Below are 24220 nucleotides of genomic sequence, written 5' to 3' on the forward strand. Positions count from 1 at the left end.
AAGTGGGCACAGGATATTGGTCATGATATTATGTTTGCTGACTGGGAGCAGTTATGGACCACAGGTATTAAATTTACGGCATGCAGTGCCCTGAAAGAGAACATAATGAAAATGATCTATAGGTGGTACATGACTCCAGTCAAGCTTGCAAAGATATATCATTTGCCCAATAACAATTGTTGGAAGTGCAATGAATGTGAAGGAACTTTTTATCACCTTTGGTGGACCTGCCCAAAGATTAAGGCCTACTGGGAAATGATCTATAATGAAATTAAGAAAATCCTTAAGTGGACATTTGTAAAGAAACCGGAGGCTTTTCTCCTGGGCATGGTCGGCCAATTGGTACCAAAGAAAGATAGGACCTTTTTTATGTATGCAACAACAGCAGCAAGAATCCTTTTGGCGAAGTATTGGAAGACTAAAGAATTACCTACTCTGGAAGAATGGCAGACCAAGGTGACTGAATTTATGGGATTGGCAGAGATGACCGGCAGAATTCGTGACCAGAAGAAAGAGACAGTGGAGGAGGACTGGAAAAAATTTAAAATCTATCTTAAAAATTGTTGTAAAATTTCGGAATGTTAAGATGTCAAGGGATTGGATACAAAGAATTACAGCTATAAATTGAAATTTATAAAATAGAATTTTTTTAAAGAGAATTAAATATAAAAATGGGATGAAGAATTGCTAAAAATTTTTAAAATATGGATGCAGGGAAGGGGAGGTTTGGGGAAGTCGTGTTATGTTTATTTGTTTTTTGTTTATGTTGTAAAATCAATAAAAATTATTTAAAAAAAAAAAAAAAGATAAACATGTATCAGGTTTTAGGTTTAAATGTTTTAAATCTTCTGTACCCCTGTGTTTGTTTGCCCTTTCTGAGAACTAGTTTCTGAGAACCAGAAGCTAGGATTGTGGGCTTTTGCCTGCGTAAGGATTAAAACCTCAGGCTGAGAAGCCACAATCAAAACGGGTCAGGAACTTAGGAAGCTGCATTATAATGGGTCAGACCCATTATAATTCTACCAGGGGCCCTCCAGGATTCCAGGCAAGGGACATTCCTAGAGAGGCCGGGGATTGGAACTGGGACCTGTTAGGCTATGGCCCTCCCAAACCACATTGCCTATTTCTTTCCCTTTCCTTTCTTTTTCTCTCATGTAGACTTTGACCCACCCACTCCCTCCCCCACCAAAAATAGCTGACATCCTTGGCATTGTGGTGCTTCTTTCCAGCCTGTCTCCCCCTTTCTAATTATGGATTTATAATACTGGAGTAGATTAAAATATAATGAAGAAAGTGAAAGCCTGCTGCTGGCATCTTTCTTTTCTTTTTCTTTAACATATAAAGCTTTTGATGCTATAAAGAAAATTATTATCTTGACACAAAGGCTATTTCTTTGCTTCAAAATGTAGAAGTGTGCTGATTCGAGGCTTCCACCATCATTTTTTTCTGCCATCATTAAAATAGCACTTTATTCAAAAGCTCTTTATTACTTGGTTTTTGCTGAAATGATCTTTACCACTGCCCGTGTGTTTATTTATCACATTTGCACCCCTCCTTCCCTCCAGGATATATTACTTTATTTATTAAATTTACATACTGTCCTTCTTCCGAAGATCTCGGGGCAGTTTACAGCATAAAAATGCATTTATGATTTTGTAATTTTATGATGTTTAATTGATATTGTTATACACTAACATAGCATTTTGCTTTGAGAGTTAGCAGTTTATAAGATGTTCTTATAAAACAACGAAATGCACTGATCTTAGGAAACTTGGAAGCTGCCTTATACCAGATCAGACCAATTGGTCCATCTAGTTCAGCACTGTCATGGACTAATTAGACACAGAGGAATGGTGAGAGGAAGCAACTGGTGAACCATCAAGGGGAGAAGGCTGAGTCCAGGGACTGGTGATGGGATGACAATGAGTGCTCAGAGGCAGATGAGGGAGAAGACTGGGAAGAGGAGGTGTCAGAAGCTGAAAAGGTAACAGTGCTTAGTGAGCTGGGAGAGTTAATGGCAGATAGAAGTCCAGAATCAGAGGAAGAATCTGAAGCTGGAGAGTGGGAGAGGGAGAGGGAGGCCAAGAGGCAGAGATTAGTCAGGCTGGAGAAGAGTCATAGATGCCGCAACAAGCTCTCATCCCTCCTTGTCTCCCAAAACCAGAAGAGAGCTGAAACAGGTAGAGCACCAGCAGGCTGCACACAAGCACAGTCCCTAGTTGCTTAGAAAAACCCCTGGAGAAGAAGGGACTTAGATAGCTGTGGGGAGGCAGGGACTTCATGAATCAGTCTTGGCAACTGATTCATGGGGATGAGCTGCTGCACTCATTAGGCCTAATACCCTGTCAAGTCTGTGGAGATGGTGTTTCTGCTAATAAAGAGTTAACTTCAACTGTGAAGGGTGTGATTTACTGACAGCTTGGTCTTTGACAGCATTGCCTACAGTGATTGACAGTGATTGGGAGAGGGTGCTTCTCCCAGCCCAACCTAGAGATACTAGGAGTTGCACCTAGGATCTTGTTCATGCAAGGAATTCACCCTACCACTGAGCTACAGCCCTTCCCTATCATGGACCTACTCTAGCTGCCTTGATTTCCACTCATCCACCGTTTTATTGCTGTTTTTCTACCCAAAAGGCATGGAACGGCTTTGCTCAGCTGTTCTCCCCTCTTCAGATTGATCACTGGTAACAGTGTCAGGCTCGTTCCTACTAGCATTTTCCACTAGCCTAAGAAAACAAAAAAGACCCAACAACCTTCCATCAAAACCCCTGTCTGAGACCTGGGGATAATGTTTCTAAGCAGCAATAAAACTTGCTCTTTACCTAGGTAAGCAAAAGCACAGTGCACTTCAACCAAGAGCAGGGACAATGTGTCATGCTTCAGAAGATGCTGCTTGCTACTTCCTGGATGTGTTCTATCTCTCCATCTAAGTTTCATTTGAGGTTTTTAATTGCAAATATGCCTGCAGACAGAACTCAATAAAAAAGAACGGCAGAACAGCCCTCCAGACCTCATCTTAATACTAATAGCTAAGAGCACTGAGTGTCTAAAGTGGTTCACATATTAACTTTGTCCCGAGAGAGCAGAGGGGCCAGTGGGTCTAATTAGACCCATCAGGACTAGGTCTGGGTGATATCTGCTTTCCAACATCGTAATATATTGCCAGCTAAACTTCGCGATATGGCGGTATATTACAATGTCAGAAAGGAGGTGGGGAGGAAGAAAGCAGTTATTGGTCACAGTTAGCATCACTGTGTGAAGCTTCTGCCTCTTCCTGGAGAGGTCAGGCAGGCGGCACTGGCCTGGGTGGAACGTCCATTCTTTGTTCAAATGCCTCCAATGAAACCTGGGCTCTGGTCATGCAAATAATGTCAAACCATGGTAATTTGTAGACCGTGTTTGTAGACTGTGGTTTGGCATTACGTATGACTGTGGCCTCTGTAGTTGTGGCTAGTAAAAAAAGGAACAATTCTACGAAACGGTTAGAGCAAGGTGCTGACAATGCCAAGACTGCAGGTTCTACCCCCCACATCGGACAGCTGCATACTGTATTTGGGCTGGACTAGATGATCCTCAGGGTACCAACTCTGATTCTATGAGTCAACATGGGCCTTCTATGAAAATGGACAACACCGTCAAATTAGCTTGACATGCAAAACTTATTCCGACTGTAACATTTGCGGGGGGGGGGGGGGTGAGTTGTTAGCCTGGCATAGGATATGGGGTGGGTTTAGTGCAGTGTATGCACAGCCTTTCATACTGTCAATGAACAGCATTTAAAAATCTATCAGCATTAGAGTCCATTAGAGTCCATCAGTGGCCAGCTACCCTGCAGCTGGCAGACGAGGATAGAAAGGCAGGCCAAGCCCTTGCATCAGCCTGCTGAGAACATTTGCGTGCTTCCTCAAGCAGTGGAAAGTTTCAGGACCCTTGCTTTTCACAGGGTCAGTTCCCTTTGGGGAAGAAACCACTGGAGACTTTTGTCCTGCTCTTTCATTAACTTATTTATTTGCATCTTGGAACAGGGGAGTGTGCGGAGGAAGGCATCCATACAATTTATAAATCTGATTCATTTCTTCCTGCCATCCCACCAAGGTTATTTTCTGGTAGCTTTGCTGGCTATGTTCAAGTTGCTACCTTGGGGGTGGGAAACTTCAGTCCTGATGGCCACATATGGCCCTCCTAGTCTCTTTGACTGGCCCTTGGAAGTCTCCCCAGGCCATGCCTCTTACCATGCTTTTGTCAGGCTGGAATGCACCCCCAAACTCTGATAATTATTCTTGTTTGCATGGATGGAGGATAGAAAGGGGCATGAGAGTGTCTGCAGAAACAAAGCCCACTGTTCAAAGGCAAAATTGCAGGTTACTTTTGCCTCTCCCCCCCCCCCGGCATGCGGCCTCCTGAAGGTTACCCAGAAAGGAATGTGGCCCTTCCTGGCTTCTGTGCTAAACATTCTCCTTCAGTCCTCATCATAAGAGTTTTCTGAGCCCTTCCTAGCTCAAACAAGGCACCAGTCTCTTTCTTATATAAGCCTATATTTCCTTTAAGTTATCTTCAGGATAGAAAAAAGAAGGGAGGCAAATGGAGAGAGGGGAAAAAAGAAGGGAGGGATAAACGCTTTGCAAGGTCTGCCAAATTGTCATGGATATGACGCTTTATAAATATCACAATAAAATTAGTGTGCGTGTTTTGTTGCTGAATTAGAATAATTGCCACAATTTATTCTAAATAGATTTTAGAGACATCTGTGAAGACAATATAATAGGCCAATAATCTCTCTTCCATTTCCTAACAATCAGAGTTCCACAAGCAATACAAATTGTTTAAGGCTTTCTCATCTGAAACTGTGTTATTCCTCCTATAGTGGCCATGTGTCCTACCTTACAGAGGAGTCCGTTTCAAGGGCTGTCAGAAGGCAGCCCTCAATTGGAGGGAGTATTTTATCTGGTCCAAATCTGGCTCAAACCTAAGAAGGCAGAGCAGGAACCTTGAACTTGCCCACCAACAGTGACCACCTGGACTGCAGACTGGGCAGGCACACATGGGACCTACCGTAGTCATATATCCTTCTCCATGATGTACTGCCTTGTTTGAGTCCTATTTGAATTATAAATGGAATCATGGGGTTGTAGCCAATGCTACTTTTACTCAGAAGTAGATCCATTTGTAATTAACAGAAATCACTACCTTAGGTCTATTAATTTAAATGGGTCTACTCGGAGTAGAAGTAAGTGTGCCACAACCCACAGTCTTTCTATTTAAATCGTAACCATTATTTCTAAATTTGCATCTATGCATACAAACTAGCATATGCAATTTTAATGCAAATCTGTGCCCTCTTGTGTTTTTTAAAAAACTATGCATAAATGGCCACTCTTTTCTTCTTCATTTGAAGAGATAATACTTTGCTTCCTAAGGGTCAAATGAGACACGTCAGCTTAGCTCCAAGGCAGGGGAGGGGTTCTCGTCTAGGAGCAGCGTTTGTGGAGCCTCACGCCACCCCTGCCCCATCCTGAGATGAGATGCAGCTGTGGCGGGGGCTGGATCTGTGGGGGGCCCTGAAGATGGGGGTGGGGTCAAGCAGGGGAGGCCCCTAGAAGATTACCTGTGAGGTCCCTAAGATTCTGCAGACAACATCTTGCCCACAGGTTGGCAGTTCTGCAACACTAATGTATGGGGTCTTAAGCCATATCACGTACAGTGGTGCCTCGCAAGACGAAAAGAATCCGTTCCGCGAGTCTCTTCGTCTTGCGGTTTTTTCATCTTGCGAAGCAAGCCCATTAGCGGCTTAGCGGATTAGTGCTATTAGCGGCTTTGGCTTAGTGGATCAGCTGTTAAGCGGCTTAGCGGCTTAGCGGATCGGCTGATAAGCGGCTTAGCGGCTTAGCGGATCAGCTGATAAGCGGCTTAGCGGCTTAGAAAAGGGGGGGAGGGAAAAAACCCCCGCAGGAACTCGCAAGACATTTTTGTCTTGCGAAGCAAGCCCATAGGAAATTCGTTTTGCGAAGCACCTCCAAAACGGGAAACCCTTTCGTCTATTGGGTTTTCCGTCTTGCGAGGCATTCGTCTTGTGGGGCACCACTGTAATGTTTTCTGGGCTATCATGATGCACCAGTAGTTTCTTTACTGCTTTGCCTCCTCAATGTCACTTTTAATGATTTCAGTTTAGCTGATTTTAAATGGCCCAGAACGCTAGCGGGTATAGTCCTAGCTAACAGGGATGGATTGAGTGCTTGAACTAAATGGACTTTACCCATCTCTAGTTAGCACAGTTCCTCGGCTTAATTACATATGACTATTTTATAAGCCCACCTAATTTCCTGGACCCAAATATGCTTCATTAAGCTCAAGGCTTTGAAACAGAACTCTATAGCAATCGCAGTGAGATTAAAAATTGGAAATTGAGGGTCGGTGGGTGGGTAGGTAAGCAGGGGAGTGGAGGAGACACAAATGGCAGGAGGTTCAATTAAAAGCTAGTTTAATGATCTATTATCAGCAATAAAGATATTGCTATGCCTTCACCATCCTGGTGCCACCCAGCTGTTTTCGACTACAACTCCCATCAATCCAACCAGAATGGGACTGATGGGAGTTGCGATTCAAAAGAGCCATGTCAGTTGAAGGGTGTGTCACTCTCCCCTACTCCCCCACAAAGACGCTCCTGTTAAAGTTCACCCAGCTACTTTTGGAAATATAATAGAGAAGTAGTGAGAAGGATAGTTTGGCTGCAAACTGGGCCTCCCAGACAATGGGCAGGCAACAGATTCAGATTCTGTCTATGTGCTGAATGGGTTAGGGTTGTGCTAGGCTATCTATATTATGCACATCTTTATTGGGGGGATTGTGTGTATGCATTTTTTGGTAAAAGGCAACAGCACCCCAGTATTATTATTACTATTTTAAGAAGGAAAGGAAAGCTATTTTTCAGGCCTATACACTGTGGTGGGAAATTTTTCTTCAATCTGAGGTCCACATTCACTCCCAGGAAATCTTCCATTGGTTGCACGATTGCAGTGGATGGAGCCAGCTGCAAAATTGGGGGTGGGCTGGAGGCAAAATGTGAGCAGAGCAATAGATGTAACTCTTACCTTTGCACAGTGGGCTACATTTGAGCAGCTAGATGCCACTCAGAGATACCCATACCTAAAGAGGCATTATCACAATCCAGCCAGGCAAAAGCAACAGTGGAGGGCATGGAGCAGGACCACTGAGGGGTGTCTGGCCAAGGGAGGTGTGCCCTGGGGAGATTCCTGAGGGCTTGATAGAGAGGCTTGGAGGGTCACTTTCAACTCCCACAGATAATGCCAGGCTAAATCACAGAGCCATTTAATCTAAGCAGGACTTCCAGAGATCAAACAGTAGGCATCTGATCAGATCTTTAAACAGTTGGAAAGGTTATCCCCCACTATGACAAAATCAGAACAAATTATGCATAAGGAATTATGCATAAGGAGCCTGAGCAAGTATTCATGATTTGTAGAATATTTAGAGTTCAAAATCCAGACTTTGTTGGTGCTGTATCTGGGCAATGTTATTAAAAATGTTATTAAAATAATTTACACCCCAACTTTCCATTTTTTATATTAAAAAAAATGCTGTTATGCAGCTTGGGCTGGTTTTTAGTGAGGAAATTGAAGTGGCTGATATTTTGTGTTTTAAGTGTGCTTTAAATGTTTTAACTATGTCTCAGTTTGTATATTAATTGACTAGAGAATGTTGTTTGGGTGGTCACTGAACATTATAAACAAAGCAAATTAATAAATTTCCCCATACTCAAGGTGGCTCACAATGTATTTAAAAAGCAAATCACAATTGCAACAACTCTGTTAAAATCCAGATTAAAATTGCAGATAAAACAGACTCCTCAAAATCTCAGTGTGTTAGAAGAATAGGTTCAGCTCAGCAAAATACAGCAGAGAAAGGTCTTCACAAAATGGTGGAAGGCCAGTGGAGAGGGGCTGAAATGGAGCCCCATATTTATTTATAATTGATTTATCTATACAGTTTTTAGACTGATTTACATCAAAGGTCGCAAATGGTTTCCACCAACAAAGACACATGTAAAAACAGATGTAATTTAAAATCAAAGCAAACAATACAAAACACAGAATAGGATGGGTAGGCTAAACAACTCATCGACTAGATGACGAAAGGCCAATGATGTAATTGCCATTTGCACCTCTAGGAGGAGAGAGTTCCACACCCAGGGTACAATCACCAAGAAGGGCCTGTCCCAGCAGAGCATAGCAAGTAGTACTCACTGGCAGAATTGCAAGCACAGCGCCCCCACCAATTGATCTCAGAGATTGGGTATGCTGATATTGCAGAGATGCTCCATTTGGTAGCCATATGTAGGACGTTCCATAATATTGGCATGGCCATATGTTTCTATACCAGCTAAGTATCACCCACCAACAGGATGCAAAGAAGACTCAACACCCGCTTTTTCAAAAACCTATTTAAGAGAGGCAGATTTGACAGCTGCAACTTCCCCATCAGAGCATGGGTACAATGCAGATCCTATGAAATATGACGGAGTCCCTTTTGGAGTGGCACACTTTGATTAAAACTGGGTATAGTAATCAGGCGGAGAGGGGCAGATAAAGTTGCTTTGAAGCCAGATCTGGCCCAAGGTCTGTCAAATGGCCACCCGATGTGAAATATATCCAGGCCCATTAGAGTTGTGTGAATTGGCTGAGAGTTTGTATACCATCATCACTTTCACATCTAGGTAATGACAAAAAAGTGATGGATGTAAAAAACTTAATGAACAAAATGGCAAGCGAGGGAACTTTGCTCATCAATCACAATTCAGTGGCTAACTTAGGATTTCATGGCTCAAACTAAGCTCCTTTCCGCAAATGGACAATTATGAATTATGAACTAAGTCCCAAGTATGGTCTGACCATTACTAAATCTTCATTTTCATCTCCATTACCAAGAACCTGATTCCATCATCTTTCAGAATTGAACTAACCCCCTCATTTAACATCAAGATATACTTTTTTTCTCTAGGAAACTGCTTTCTGTTCAAGTGTGTTTCTGAAAACTCATAATGATTGTGAGTAGACTGCTTAAGTTCACACTTTGAAATACTGTAAATGGGATGACTAACATAGCCAGTATTAAGAAGATTTCAACAGAACTTCCTTAACAGAGCAATTCTATTTTCCTGATCTTTGCTGCTAGAATGGGTTAGGTCCATTTTCTCCAAAGAATGCCCATCTTCCCCACACCTAACATAGGTGACAATAGGATACTTCTTCCTGCTACTCCTCAATCCTTGACCAGAGAAATTGCTGACTGGGGAATGAGGTGTGGGGACCCTCCCATGTTATGACTCTATGCCAGGACTTGTCTTCAGTGCAGTTCAAAAATCTAGGCCAGACATCATAATTATAGCAAGGTTCTTTTCTCTGGGAGCAATACACGAAGTGTCTATGCACTGTTGAGAACCTTGATTTTCTTAGATGCTATTTGTGGAATTTACTGTATTTCATATGGAAGATAACTAGAGAGAGCAAAAATAATGAGGCACAATTTGCCGGGAATGTCTCCTGTTCTTGTCTTACTGAAACAAATGAAGCAAATCCTAGCATACTCTGTCCATGGAGGATACCCAGTAAAACAGTTGTAACATTCAACTTATGGAGACAGAAGAATCAAGAAAATGATCACAGTGAACAAAACCTACGTTTTCTGTCGTTCCAGTGATCACGTGCAGCCCGTCATATGTTGACTTGATGTACATCCCCTGAGAAATAATGAGATGAGCAATGATTAATATACAACAGGCTATTAAGAATTTGCAAACAAATGGAACCCGAAATCAAATGCTGCAGTGTGGAATGCACCTGCTCAGGGTTCCAGAAAGCAAGCTGAAGTCTCTTTTCATTCTACCTCCCCACCACTCCAATTTCCCATTTCCCCCTATAACAAGCAGCATCCTGTGGCCAGTAATGATGCAAGAAGGCATTGCTTTCCGTCCCCTCCTGTATTCATTACATGCAGCACTGTATCCATTCTGCTGCAGCCCATCTTGCACCCAAAAACTATGTTGTTCAACTTGTTATCCACTGTGGTGAAATTAAGTTAAATTATGTTATTACATTGTCATCACATTATCCCTCCCCGTTCATTCACTGCAAAGGAAATGCAATGCAAATGAGGAAACATAATCAGCTGTATATCGTTTGCAGACTGAAAGCATCAGTATCAGCATCAGCAAATACCAAATGTATTAGCTGGATTGATCACTGTTCCAGACATAGGGAACTGTCAAACTCATTAGCCATTAGATGAGGGATCTCAGCAGCTAGGTTTTTATCACAACACCAGTTTCAACTAAATAAAATATGCATGTTTTCATTTTCATATGTGGGGGGCGGGGGCGCCAAATGGCAAGGAATTGCTGCTTCCGTCAAGCCCTCCATATGAACTTCCAATGGTCATCACTGTTAGACAAAGAATGCTGGGCCAGATGGGCCTTTGGTCTGATTCAGCAAGGTAATTTTTGCCTGTCAGGAAGAGAAAGTGCATTTTGGAAGACCCGAGTCTAGAGCTGGGATGAAAATTCCACCATACCAACCCAACCGCAATTCCCCAGCCCACTGATTGGCAGACACATTCTGCGGAGGTGCCATTTTGGCAAATGTTACTCTTCTCCCAAATGGCTATTGCGTGTTTCTTGAGCTGCCACCTCCCCCTGAATTTTTATTTAATTTTTTAATTCTGGGAGGAAAGGGGGGCTTCTAGTCATCAGGATAAGTTCTGCTCTTAGAATGGGAAAAGAATGAGAAGAATGAGAAAAGAGAGAGCTACTGTACCACCAGTGATAAGCTCCCTGGATCCTATGATGCAACTTAGGGATCCCAAAATCACTATCCGGGGTTTTTGCACTCCCCAGGATTTGAGCCATAAGCACTCATTTTGAAAAGAGCTGCTTGCAAGAACTCAGCTCCTCAGCAATTCATGACAAGCGATTGTAAACTCTGCAAGACTTCAAGCAGCAAGTCAGAGATCTTCAGAACCTGCTAATAAAGTCTTTTCGTTTTAAAGTGCTCACATCTACCATTCAGCTTTAGTACAAATCAATGCAAAATGCCTGAAAGCCTGATCCTATGTGAGCCATTGTATCTACAAAGGAATGGCTAGGATGGCAGAGGTGGGGCATAGCAGCTGCTGCCTCACTGTACTGCTGGAAAAATTTCTAACTTAAAAGGAAACAGGTTTCTTTTCTCAAACTGAGCAAAATGTGTGAAATCTACCTGAGAGCTGAAATGAAAGTCTGTCCTAAAAACTTCCCATTCCCTTGATCCTCAAATAGAAAAAGCTAACGAGGTTGCTTTTGTTGTTTCCAGGCATTATCATTGCACATGAAAATCCAGAGACTGGGGGTGGGGGTGGGGGGACAACAGTATATCAAAATGAGAAGCAGAAATGTGAATAAGATTTTTAAAAGGAGTATTTTTATCATCAGAACCCACTTCTGTCATATTCTCTACGTTGAAGTACAGAGCTTCATCTCATTAAAAAAAAAAAAAGTTGAAATATTATATGCTGTTTTTATTCAGCTTGTCTAGATGCATTGCTTTGTACCTAGAGCAAGATAGCTTTGGCTCCATTTTATATTTAGGACAGATGTTCTGCTATATCGCTTTGAAACTGGCATGGAAAATGAAAAACAGGCAAGGGCAGTCTTTGCCAACCTGGTGCCCTCTGGAGATATTTGGGGCTACATTTCCCATTAGCCTCAGCCAACAGGACCATGGTGGCTGGGGCTAATGGGAATTGTTGTCCAAAAGGTCTGGAAAGGGCAATCGGTTGCCAAAGGTTGATCAAGGGTGTAGCTAGTCCCCCTTGCTAAGTGGGATTTCAAAGAAATGGATAGGAAATAGCCAAAGAACATGTCTGGATGCTTGTTGCTAAGCCAAAGCTATGTGCATGAAGACTGCAACCTGTACACATTTACCTGGGAATAGCCCTATTGAGGGGTGTATGTGATGTTAGGGGAGGGGAGGTGCCATGTTGTGCTCCTTCTGGGGTAGTTTGTCCACCTTTGGTTCCCACCCTGCACTCAGCTCTCACCTGTGGCTTCTAAAAGCTGTCAGCAAGCGATAGTGGAAAATGGCTTTGGCTGGCCGGTTAAACCAGATGATGGCAAGCAATATTTATATTTTACATTTTTATATCTTCATTTTAGATCTTATGATTTATGTGGAAAGTGTTTGTTTCAGTTGGTGCGGTTTTTGATGTTTTATTTATTGCTTATGACTACTTTTGTACTTTTTCATGTTGTAAGCTGCCTTGAATGTGGCTTGAACTATGTAAAAGTGGCATACAAATACAATTATGTATGTATGTTCTGCATGCGGACGCGGGTGGCACTGTGGGTTAAACCACAGAGCCCAGGGCTTGCCGATCAGAAGGTCGGCGGTTCGAATCTCCGCAACGGGGTGAGCTCCCGTTGCTTGGTCCCAGCTCCTGCCAACCTAGCAGTTCAAAAGCACGTCAAAGTGCAAGTAGGGAAGGTAAACGGCATTTCCGTGCGCTGCTCTGGTTCGCCAAAAGTGGCTTTGTCATGCTGGCCACATGACCCAGAAGCTGTATGCTGGCTCCCTCGGCTAATAAAGCGAGATGAGCGCCACAACCCCAGAGTCACTTACGACTGGACCTAATGGTCAGGGGTCCCTTTACCTTTACCTATGTTCTGCATGCAAGGGAAATGTTCTGCCATTGAGCTACGGCTCTTCCCTCTTGTAACCACAAAGATCTACTTTAACGTTTTCTTGCGCTCACTGTTAGGGAGAGTCTCTAAGGGCCAGTTTATCCTTCATGGTAAGAAGATTCTGACACTAAAGGAAATGTATTGTTTCTGCAAGACAGCCTATGTCATGATGACACTGCTTCAGGGACCATTCCGCATTATGTTTAATCAAACAGGCAGCTCAAGCTGTACAAATTACCTGCACAGGGTTTTTCCTCAGTTGCCATCAGTTATGGGGTGGAAAAGGAGAAGCTGCTGCAGGCTGTCTTTGGTCACACCAGGAAGCTTCTAATTTATTGTTATTACCAGCAAAGAAAGTCAGGTGTGCATGGCTGATCTGTTACAAGTAGTTCTCTCTGTGTGCAAGCATGTGTGTGTTTATGTATTTTTATTGGGGGGGGGGTGCATGTGCATGTGACCTCTCACTACCAGGACTGAGAGGCAGGTTTTGCCCCCACTGGAACAACAGCCCTTAGTGTATTCTTCATTCTTTCCAACAAGAACGGATGACAAGTGTGTAGGAACCCAGGTCACTACATCTTAGCGAGTTGGATCACTGGTCCATCTAGCCCAGTATTGTCTTCTTAGACTGGAAGCAGCTCTTCAGGGTTTCAAAGCAGCAGCTTCCCCCAGCTATACCCAGAGATGCCAAGGATTGGACTTGGGATCATCTGCATGCAAAGGCAAATGTTCTACCACGGAGCTATTGCTCTTCACCACTGATTTGATAGTTAAGACTTGCTTCCCTGCCAGCAGTAACTGTGTCATTGTTAAACTCTGTGCTGGAAACAAGACAAGCACTGTTGACAGTTCTATTAGACCTCTTTTGCAGTTTTGATACCAATGTCCATGTTGGACCACCTGATTTATGGTGGTGGTGATCACCCCTGGAGGGTAGGCCTCAGAGCGGTGGTTAGTAAGGATGGATGAATCTGGCCGTTTCTGTTTCTCGTTTTTCCAAACTTAAATTCACATTTTCACATCAGTCTGCAATTTTGATGCAAACTTCTAATATACATGTTTGCATGCAATTTTGCCTAATATGCTCATTTTTTGCAGAGCAATTTCCTGTAAAACAATGCTTTTTTGTATGTTATTTTCACTAATATATGCATTTTCATGGCATCACAGAATTGTAGAGTTGGAAGGGACCCAAGGGTCATCTAGTCCAACCCCCTGCAGTGCAGGAATCTTTTGCCCAGTGTGGGGCAACATGGGGAATATGTGTGTACACAGTACTTGGCTGCAGAACTACACCGCAAAAGCTATGTGTATTTTATTTTGCTTTCACAATTGTTTGGGAAAGTGTGGATTAGGTAGGTGGGTTTGCCCTGAAATGCAAACTAATTCACATTTCTCCCTATTCCGTAGTAGTGAGGATTTCTGCTCATCCCTGTGACCTTCAGTTTATTGGGGTTCTGCAAGGTCTGCTCTTGTTGCTCCATCCTGTTTAACAGCTTTGGCAAAAGATTTGGGACCCTGTGCACTAAATATGCTGATAATTTAAAGCTCTATCCATAGCTCAGTGAACATCTGATATGTATGCAGAAAGCCCCAGATTCAATCCATGGCATCTCTGGATAAAGCTAGGGGACACCCCTTTCTGCAACCCCGGAAAGCCACTGCTAAACAGTGTAGACAATCCTGAGCTGTAGGGGCCAATGACAGCTTCCTGTATTCCTATGTTCCTTTTCATCTGGTCCCAGGAAAACTGTGGAGGCTGTGAACTGACAAATGGATCATAAGATGATTGTTATACATTTTATGAAGCAAACCGGTGTGTGATTTGAAAAGTTATTGTGCAATTTTATGATATCATGAAACAGACGTCTGTAAGAAATGGCTGATCTTAGCTTCACTTTTATTATCTGGATGTAGCTGAAGGAATAAAACTAATCAAGGTTTATTTTTAACATCTGTGCTCTTTCGCTACCCACCTCTCATGTTTGATCTTTTGTAAGGAGGGGCTCCTGATCCTATATCCTAGAGTGCTAATGAAATGATCCTTCGCCAAAGCCATCTGCACACACTATCCTAGGTTCTAGTTCTCAGTAGTACTAAAGTATGACAAAATGTTGAGAAAGGGCACTTTTACACCCAGGGCCCATTGTTCACCATTTCTTGCTCACCAGAGCAGGCAATGTACAGGTCAGGAGCCTAGTGAGAGTCAATGAAGTGCTAAATTCCCCTCTACTTTTCAGGAAGAAGGCGGAGGCTAAGATGGGTAATCAGGTCCAAGACAAGCTCCAGACCTTGTGCTTTGAACTAACCATGGTCTTGGAACTTGACTCTGACTCTACCTGCCTGAGTGAGTCACCTTCAGGATTCTTTCATGCCCCACGGTAAGAACTGTGGATGGGGAAGAAATTTAGTTCTGTTTGCATTTTAATAAGAAATTACCTATTTCATGCTTAACAAACCAGTGTGTGTGAACTGAAACACAGTTCTCTTTAGAAAACTGCACAGCAGTGTCTGAAAAATTTAACAAAAAATTACATTACAAAAAGAAAAAGAAAACTGCACTTATGAGAAATTTGCAATGTGGTTCCTCAGCCAAATTTTGTGTACAAAAAGGTGTATTTTGGGGAAAGGTGACACAATAAAATGCATTATACAAACATGTGCATATTAGGAGAGATTTGCACTAAAATGCTGGAAATTTTACATGATACTTAAAAAAAACCAACTATGCAAACTGCTGTGGAAAACTGAATTTAAAATTGGGAAAATGAGAAAACAGCACATTCACCCATCCCTAGTGAAGACTGAACAATGAGCTTTCTTGCATTTAAACACAAAATGTTGAAACACAAACTGTTTCAACAGCTATCAGAGAGTGCTGGGCAATACTGGGGGGAAGAGGGGGACATAAAAGTCACAAAATAATGCAAACAATAAACATGAAAAATAGCATTCAAAGATGAGCCACCTGACAACAAGCTACATTAAGCTCAGCTGGGAAAAATATACTAACAAAACACTCAAATAAAAGAGTATAATTCTACAGCTTTTAGGCCACCAGTGCAAAGGACCTTCTTCTGACAGTTATAGTTCTAACTTCAAACACCAAAGGACTATGAAATGAAGCCTGATTCAAATAATGCATTCTTAAATAGCCCTCTGCTTGGTTCCCCAAATTTCTCCTGGGAAATGCTCCTATTTTTGCATTGCTGCAAAAACCTTACCATACAAGCAGAGCTCTTGAATGAAGTAAAAATAAAATTGCATTATTCTATACAATGTTTGTGCTTGGAGGGAAACAAATTATAAAACGCCCCCTCATTGAAATAACTCGTAGTCCTGCACTATCTAACAATCATACAATGTAATCCATTCTGCTGTAATCTATGGGCTCCAGCCACCAAACACTGTTCTTGTACAAATCCCATTAATGTAAATGGAGTTTGCATAGGAACGACACTTGGTTGAATGCCTCCTGTATTGACAAAATGTTAGGTGAAGTGAAGCAAGAATAGCATATCATTCTGAAAAAGAGACATCTCTGTTGGTCACCAGGGAAATTTCATATATCAAGGATTTGCTTGCAGCAGTTCTTGCCAGAGAGAAGGGAGATTTTTGACAACAGCATTTTCTGGAAATTGGATAAGAGTGAAATGGACTTCCCATGTTTCAGGCACTTGAGTGCCTATGAATTTGCAGGAGCAGAGAGGTCACAGAGAAGAAGCCAGAAGAAGCAAAATGTTGTTGCTAGGAACCTGTCTGAATCAGACCCTGCAGAGATCTCCTTTGAGGTCCGAGACCCCCAGAGATCCCTCAAAACTGAGAAACTAGAAGAGCCTGTAACACCCCCAAGGCAGCCTGAAGGATTTCGTCAAGGGACATTTATGCCCATTGGTTTCAATGGGTCTACTCAGAGTTTGACTGATACTACAATCCTCTTCCTACTTACCTGAGAGTAAGAGCCACAGAATTCAGCAAAGTTTTATTCTGAGTAGACATGGTTAGGACTGCAACATAAGGCAAGCACTTACTGCCTTATGAACGAGCACATACAAAATCAACACAGATTGGAAATAGACTGGCCAATCCAGCCCTATCATATTTAAATTTCATTCATTTCAATAAAATAAATCAGATTAAAGGGATGGAGGATAAATTCTATACTTCCCAAAACAATATGTGAACCAAAACAGCTATCCTTTGAAATTCACAGTTCTCTGAATTTTGCAACGTTGCTCTCCAACAAGATAATGTATACAAAAAATGTGTGTATTGGGGTGAAGCGTGCATAAAAAGGCACAGGTTAGTGAAAATAATGTACAAAAATGCATATTAGGGAAAACTGCTTGCAAGAATGTGTACATTAAGAGAAAGTGCATGAGAAACTGTATATATTAAGAGGAAAATCCCAAAGAACTTTCATCAGGACTTCCTCAAAAAAAAAAAAGTTTGAAAGCTGATGTGAAAGGTGAAGAATCCAATACAAGACTGAAAATAAATTTGAAGAAATCAAGATTGCCAGGTTTGTTCAAAGCCACTAACTCTAGCAGGCAGGTTGCCAAGTTCACTAAAATAAATGTGTAGCGGGATGTGGGATGAAACCTCAAAACCTGGGTGTCCCCACCACTTCACAAGCACCCTTTAGTATGAGGTGAGCATTTCGTGCATTAAATGCCTACCCAGCCTTGCTGAAAACCACCTTCCTAGATTGCTATTACTTACCAACCCTTCACTGGGCATGATGCTGGTAAGGTGAACAACTTCAAGGTGAGCTGATTGAGACACCAGAGAATCGGATGAGAGCGAAATGATGTGATCACAGATGCCAGAGAGTGTTTTACACTGGGGAGAAGAGAGAGAAAGATCATAAGCTTTTTTAAGGGAAGCACTAAACAACTCAGCGTTAAAACATTACTCACAGGAAACAATTCAGTATCATGTATTTTGCAAAAACTGGCTTAAGACTCTACTTGCTACACAAAATAATAAGAGGCAAGCCCCTGTTCAAATGACATAACCAAAGTTAGTGTCGGAATACATGGGTGTGAGGAAACCTGCAGCAGGGGTAGCTAAATGGCAGCCCCTCAGATGTCGCTGGACGACTCCGCAAATCCCTCACCATTGGTTATGCCTGCAGGGGTTGTTGGAAGTTATAGTTCAGCAAAATCTTGTGCAAGGGAAAAATCAGAGACAAACCCACTGGCCTCTTACACATGTCCCTGCTGCCATTCTAGCAATCCCCACATATTGGGCACTGAACATCTATTTTTCGAAGGGGTCAGCTTTGTTCAAGTAGGCTCCATGTTAGATTAAGAACTCTGTAGATAAAGATTCTATGTTGTGCAGGGAACTCACTAGAGTAGAGCAGGCACCCCACTCTTGCAGGTATTCATCCCCCCAACATAGGGAGGGGGCTTTTAGAAATGGTGAAAGCTGCATTCATGTCATAGGTGGAAGGATCAACCACTCCTCCTTTCATGATGGCAATCACAAGTTAGTGGAGACTGAGTGCAGTGTCTCTGTCCAATTGAGAACCGAGGATTCCCACTCACAAGGAGGGAACTATGTATGCATAGCTTCCATGCAGACTTTCCAATGAACTCCTATATGGCCACCTGTTCACAGAAGGGTCCTTCTCATCCTCATCTCCAGCTCTGATGTCAGCAGAACTTTCCTCTCCAAGTTAGTTTTCATTTTACACAAAAATACCAAATTCAGAGCATCTTCAGATGCTGTGATCCTCTGCTGCCAGGGGAATGCATAATCACTTCTGTCGTCAGCTGGCAACACAGAATTGCCTTGTGTAATGTGAAAAACTGAGCAGGGAAGTTGTTCAGATTGTACATCCTCAAACCTGTGAAGCTTCCTTTTACAGGAGAGTTCCCCTTCAAGACATGTCAGTCCAGTGCGCATTCTGCTGGCTGCATGGGGCTGTCCTATCTGCACATTTATGACATAATCTTTCAACTGCCTACATGGAATCCTAATAGCTAAAACAATCATTTAAAATAGGCTGAACTTGAGCACTAAAAACACAACAGATGAACCAGTATTCTATTTATTTTGATTATTTATTTAGATAATTTGCAGCATGAGAGCACTTCTGCGCTCATGTCCTGCTGTTGGGCTTCCAATAAGCCATCTGGTTGGCCATTATGAGAACAAGATGCTGGACTAGACAGGCCACTGGTCTGATACAGCAGATCTCATCTTAAGCTCTTACGGCCTCAACTGAAACAGCTCCCACAAAGGCTGTATAATCAATTAAAAACAAGACAGCTCCTGCTCTCAGGCTTATAAACTAAAAGACACCACACAAAGTTGGGGAGCAACAGAGGAGGAAGAAATAAAAAAGCAAACTCAGGGTCCAGATCCTAAAGTTAAGCAGTAGTTCTTCTAATGGGCAACTTTAAGAACAGAAGAAGAATTAACTCTCTTCCATTTTCTTTTACAGGCAGCTCCACTCGAAAAACACAAGTTAACAATAGGAAGGAAAATATATTCTAACCCATTTGCAATAACAGTCAGCATACTAAAATGGTACACTGTTCCATTCATTGTTCACCTTTGCTTTGTTTAAGTATAACCTATCACCCCACAATGGGGTAGACTGTGACCAGATAGTCTGAGTGCCTGCTCAGTCTCTTGTCTGGGTGTTCAGTGTCGGTGGACAATTTCAGAGTCCCTGCCTGCTCTCCCTTCTTCAGGGTCTTTTAATTCTAAACTGGACTTGGATCAGGCAGTCCTTCAAACAGAGGTTTGTATTCTGCAAAGTAAGACACATGTCACTACCCTAGCTCCCCACAGTTAAAGTGCAAGCGACCCATTTTTGTTATTTTGGTAACTGAGGCAGAAAATTCCATCAGCACCTCTCTGGCAGTAAAGTATCCGTAATGTCAAATGAAATAACTAGGGATGGGGAAGAAGTTCAATTCAGCTCTTACTTAAATGTGAATCTATCAAATTATCCCTTCCTGAAAAAAAGGTGAGAACCGAAATACAACATTCCTTCAAAATTCACACTGATCTGAATTTTGTGATGAAGTTCTCCAACCGAACAATAATGCATATTTTAGGGGAAAGTGTGTGTAAAAATCAATACATTAGTGTACATTAGTCTTAAGTACATAGGAAATTGGGTTTATTTGGAGAAATTCCACAAAAGGTTGATGAATATTCATGGGGATTTTTAAAAAATAATAATAATGCAAATTGCTTCAGAAATGTGGAGAATTGAAGAGCGGAAGAATGAAAAGCTAAGAGAACTGTAACTGACAGATCATTCCACCTAGAGAAATAACCATTTGCTGTGCCCTTTCATGACACACAAAGTCAGATGCCTGAGACAGCAGCATCATTCTGCCTAACAGTAGTTGTTTTACAAGTTTTTCCTTCTTTTTACAGTGTTCTCTGGATGGAGTTTGAGCCAGCTGGCACCTGCCCTAGCATCAAGCTTATCTAAACAATGGATAGTTTGTTCCGCTGTCCTGGCAGGGTCAAAAGTGCTAGAGATAACAAGCAGTGTGTCATTAGCATACTAATTTACACATCTTTGTAGCAGCTGCAGACTCATTTAGACAAGGAGCCATCAAAGCCGCAGGAGGAAGATCAGAGTGACAATTGCTAAAAACAACAACTGTGAGGTCTGTGTTGTACTGATGCTGGGCTTACACAAACTACATTTTTCCAAGCTTATATCTTGGAAAACTACGTTTTTTTCAAGCTTATATCTTGGAAAATAAAAGCAGGCCTGCTGGATCCAAGCAAATATCTGCATCCTGTTTTCTGTACTGGCCAACCTAGGAATGTGAGAGTTTGCTCCCACCTCTTTCACACTTCCTAAATCAAAAACGTGAACCAAAACTCTGATATTCTTCAGAATCCAGATGTCTTTTCATTTTGAAATGCCGTTCTCCAACCAAAGAATGCATGCATGCAAGCACACACACACACACACACACACACACAGAGAGAGAGAGAGAGAGAGAGAGAGAGAGAGGGGGTATATTAGGGGACTGTGTGCACGCCAATGTTTACACTGGTGAAAATAGCATACATTACAATAGCATCCTACATTGTACTCAGGAAAATTGGTTACAAAAATGAGCATGTGAAGCAAAATGTGTACATGATGTATATATTAAAAGAAATATATGCATAAAAAATAAATGCACATGGAAATAATGAATAAAAAATACATCACCAACTGATGCAAAAATGGGGTGAACTTAATTTAAGATTGGAAAAATGCGAAAAACCCAAAACTGATAGATCCATCTATCCCAGGGCCAATCCTCTAAGCCTGATTGGGCTCATGAGCTGGAGGTTTCTCAGTGCAGCTATAGAAATTCTAGATGCAGAACTTCCTTTTGACACATAGCAAAAGTAAATTGTTTGGCACTAGGATATCTGAAGTACACTTGCAGCCATATGAGCCTGTCTAATTATTAAGATCGGGATCTGAGGTACAGCTGTGTAGTATGTCAGTAAGGGTTGTTGCATTTGGGTGTGCGAGGGAGAGGGCCTTCTGAGTAGGAGCCCCACATCTCTTATTACCCGGCAAGTAAATACTGTACTATCTTCATCAACTAGCTATTGTCCTTGACAATTTCATGGGGGAGAGGGGGACACAGAAAGGAAAAACATCAAAAATTACCATTCAGAATCTTTGAGTTTTTCTAAAAAATGTATATTGAAATACTTTTTACCCAGTAATATAGAAACAAAATGCATGTTATTTTAACAAGGACCTCTCCACCCCACCCTCTGCACACACATACCCTGGCCTGATCCTGTCATTGAAGCTAAATCAAATATCTGTATCTATACTAGAAATAAAACAAATGTTTTCTGTAAGTCACACAAAGAATGTGTATTGTCTAGTGAAAAAAGAAACAGGGAAACACATTTGCCTCTTCATCCTGGCTGATTTTTAAGGAAACTCAATGACTTGTTACAAATTATACTTTCAGTCTGCCTTTGGCTCATGTGTTGTATGTGACAATTTTAGTTGCTGGTAGTTCCAATGAGATGATATTGGCTTAATGGTTGATATTGTAATGGTTGTATTTTTTATGTGTTAAAAATTCTTTGGAGACCACCTCATTGAAGACAGGAAGCACACCCTGCTTAATAGATGAGTCAGATATTCTTGGAATAGATGAATGAAATAGTGGTAAACAGATGCTTCTGGCACCCTCAGCTAATGTTCTCTCTTGATTTCAGAGTTCCAAATTACTGCGTCTTACTTCCTTAATGGAACTGATGTGTTAGAAATTGTTCATTGTTCATGTTTTTCCCAGAACACTGGGCTTGTGCATTAGCTTTCTTCAGCTTTTGTATTCCTATCTCCCTCTCTGCTCCATCAACTTGTAATACCAGTGTACATGAATCAAACAGTACATTTATTATTTATTTCACAAACTTTATATAATTGCATACATTAGTCCTATTCAAACATTATAGTTCCCCAGTGTCCCAGCGTCTGCTGGTTGGAAGTCTTTGCATCTACATTGGTCCATGTGAAAACTTTCACATGGGGTAGAACCTCAATTGTCCTTGATCTTAATTGGGAATTAGCCTTGGGCTTTAAAAATGCTGTTTTATTTTCCTTTTTTGGGATTTTTATTCTTTCTTTTTATTTTCCTAAGTTTATTGTTCTAGCCAAAGGCCATGATGAAACTTGCATTAAGCAATAATATTAATAAAACAATACAAAGCATACATCCATAATATAAACATCTGCAAAGACTTTGCCAAGTTTGTGAGCATTTAAACAGTTTTTCCCTTGTGTTACTATTACTATTTATGCACCTGCCACACACTTCAATAAAGGCCTACATAGTTCTGTGCAGAATTAAGTCTTGCAAAACTGTGGTACAGCTTGCATCACAAGAGGGCTTCAGTATCACATGGCGGAATTAGTTAAGCCAAACAAATGATCTCAGCTTTTATGAACTTTGAGCATCATTCTAATGCTGTGCTACTGTTCAAGAAAGGGGGGGGGGGGAAACCCCAGAAGTAGACATTTCCAGTAACTGTATTTAGTGGGTTCACAGAGAAACTGCATGCTAACCAGAGAAATAACATTTTCATAAATACTTGTTCATCCACAATCAGCTAAGAACTTATAATGCTCTGGTTTCTTTCAGTGGAGCTGATGAAAGGAGAAAACGGAAAGCTGAAGTCAGAAAAACTGTTTTCTCTGGAATTGCCTTTTAAGTGGCTTGTCCAGTGCTTTTGCTCAAATTATTTGTACTGGAAGCTTACTGGTGGGTTTCTGATGGAAGACTGGCACTTGACTAGCAACACTTCTGAGTACTAAATTGCTGCATGGAGATTCATATAATAGGAGAATTTTCCAGAGCCAAGCTTGGAAGGGGCTCGCCAAAGAAGAGCAAATTTGGGCTCTGTTCATAAATGTGAACCCATTCAAGCCCCCAGAACCTGTGATCCAAATGACATAGTTAGGAACATGAGAAGGCACTCACAATACTGCCGCTGTCGAATTAGAAAATATCCATGTTGTTGCCAACAAGAAGGCTTAGTATAGTAGAGAAGAGCAACTGGGGATGGATGGAAGGTAGGCAGGCAGCAATAAATGAAGCCAGAGTCAATGAGAGGGTGATGCTATGGTCTAAACCACTGCACCTCTGGGGATTGCTGATCAGAAGGTCGGCGGTTCAAATCTGTGCAATGGGGTGAGCTCCCCAGCTCCTGCCAACCTAGCAGTTTGAAAGCGCACCAGTGCAAGTAGATAAATTGGTCCCGCTGCGGCGAGAAGGTAAACAGCATTTCTGTACACTCTGGCACTCGTCACGGTGCCCTGTTGTGCCAGATGCGGTTTAGTTCTGCTGGCCCCATGACCCGGAAAGCTGTCTGTGGATAAACTCCTTCTCCCTCTGCCTGAAAAGCAAGATGAGCACCACAACCCCATAGTAGCCTTTGACTGGACTTAACAGTCCAGGGGTCCTTTACCTTTTTACCTTTACCAATGAGAGGGAGAACTAACAAATTATAGTTCTGCTCCCGCCCAACCTCTCCTTGCTAAGTTGTACAAGGATAACACTGAGACTGAGGAAGAGAAAGTTGACAGGCTGTGCTACCACTTTCTGCTCTGGTTTATGCAAGCCGGGAGGCAGGCAGGTGGGCTTGGAAGGAATCAAGACTGAGGTTGTTGGGGCAATGCTCAGTGTTCCCTAACTGACCAGCCTCACCTGGAGTAGAACATTGCTGTGTGAGTTGGAAGGGCCAGTACAAAGGCTAGAGTCAGGGCCAGCCAAATTTCAAAAGAAACCTGCATTTTTGTACTGACTCATAATTGGCCTATAAGTTCCAGAATGTGGAAGTTCATACTCCCAATTCAAAACAGCAGCATTCAGAAGTAATTGGATTTCAGCCCCCTGCTGTACCTGAAAAAAAAGACAGTATGGATCACTCATTGCTAAGGAACATTAGCTAATTTAACTGCAACCTGTTAGGCTAGATTCTG

The 24220-nt window shown here is 42.0% G+C and overlaps 1 protein-coding gene across 3 annotated transcripts in view; it reads right to left on the minus strand.

The window, feature by feature from the left end:
- Positions 1-24220, minus strand: part of LOC309333926 (connector enhancer of kinase suppressor of ras 2-like) — a 322761-nt gene that overhangs the window by 146438 nt on the left and 152103 nt on the right. For all 3 annotated transcript variants that reach the window (XM_081847924.1, XM_081847923.1, XM_081847922.1), the window contains exons 6-7: positions 17452-17571; positions 9697-9756 (exon numbers count right to left, since the gene is read on the minus strand). In XM_081847924.1, the coding sequence (XP_081704050.1) occupies positions 9697-9756; positions 17452-17571 (180 nt within the window). The remainder of the gene's footprint in view (positions 1-9696; positions 9757-17451; positions 17572-24220) is intronic.

Source organism: Podarcis erhardii (assembly GCF_964252035.2).
Source record: "Podarcis erhardii genome assembly, chromosome: Z".
Lineage (NCBI taxonomy): Eukaryota > Metazoa > Chordata > Lepidosauria > Squamata > Lacertidae > Podarcis > Podarcis erhardii.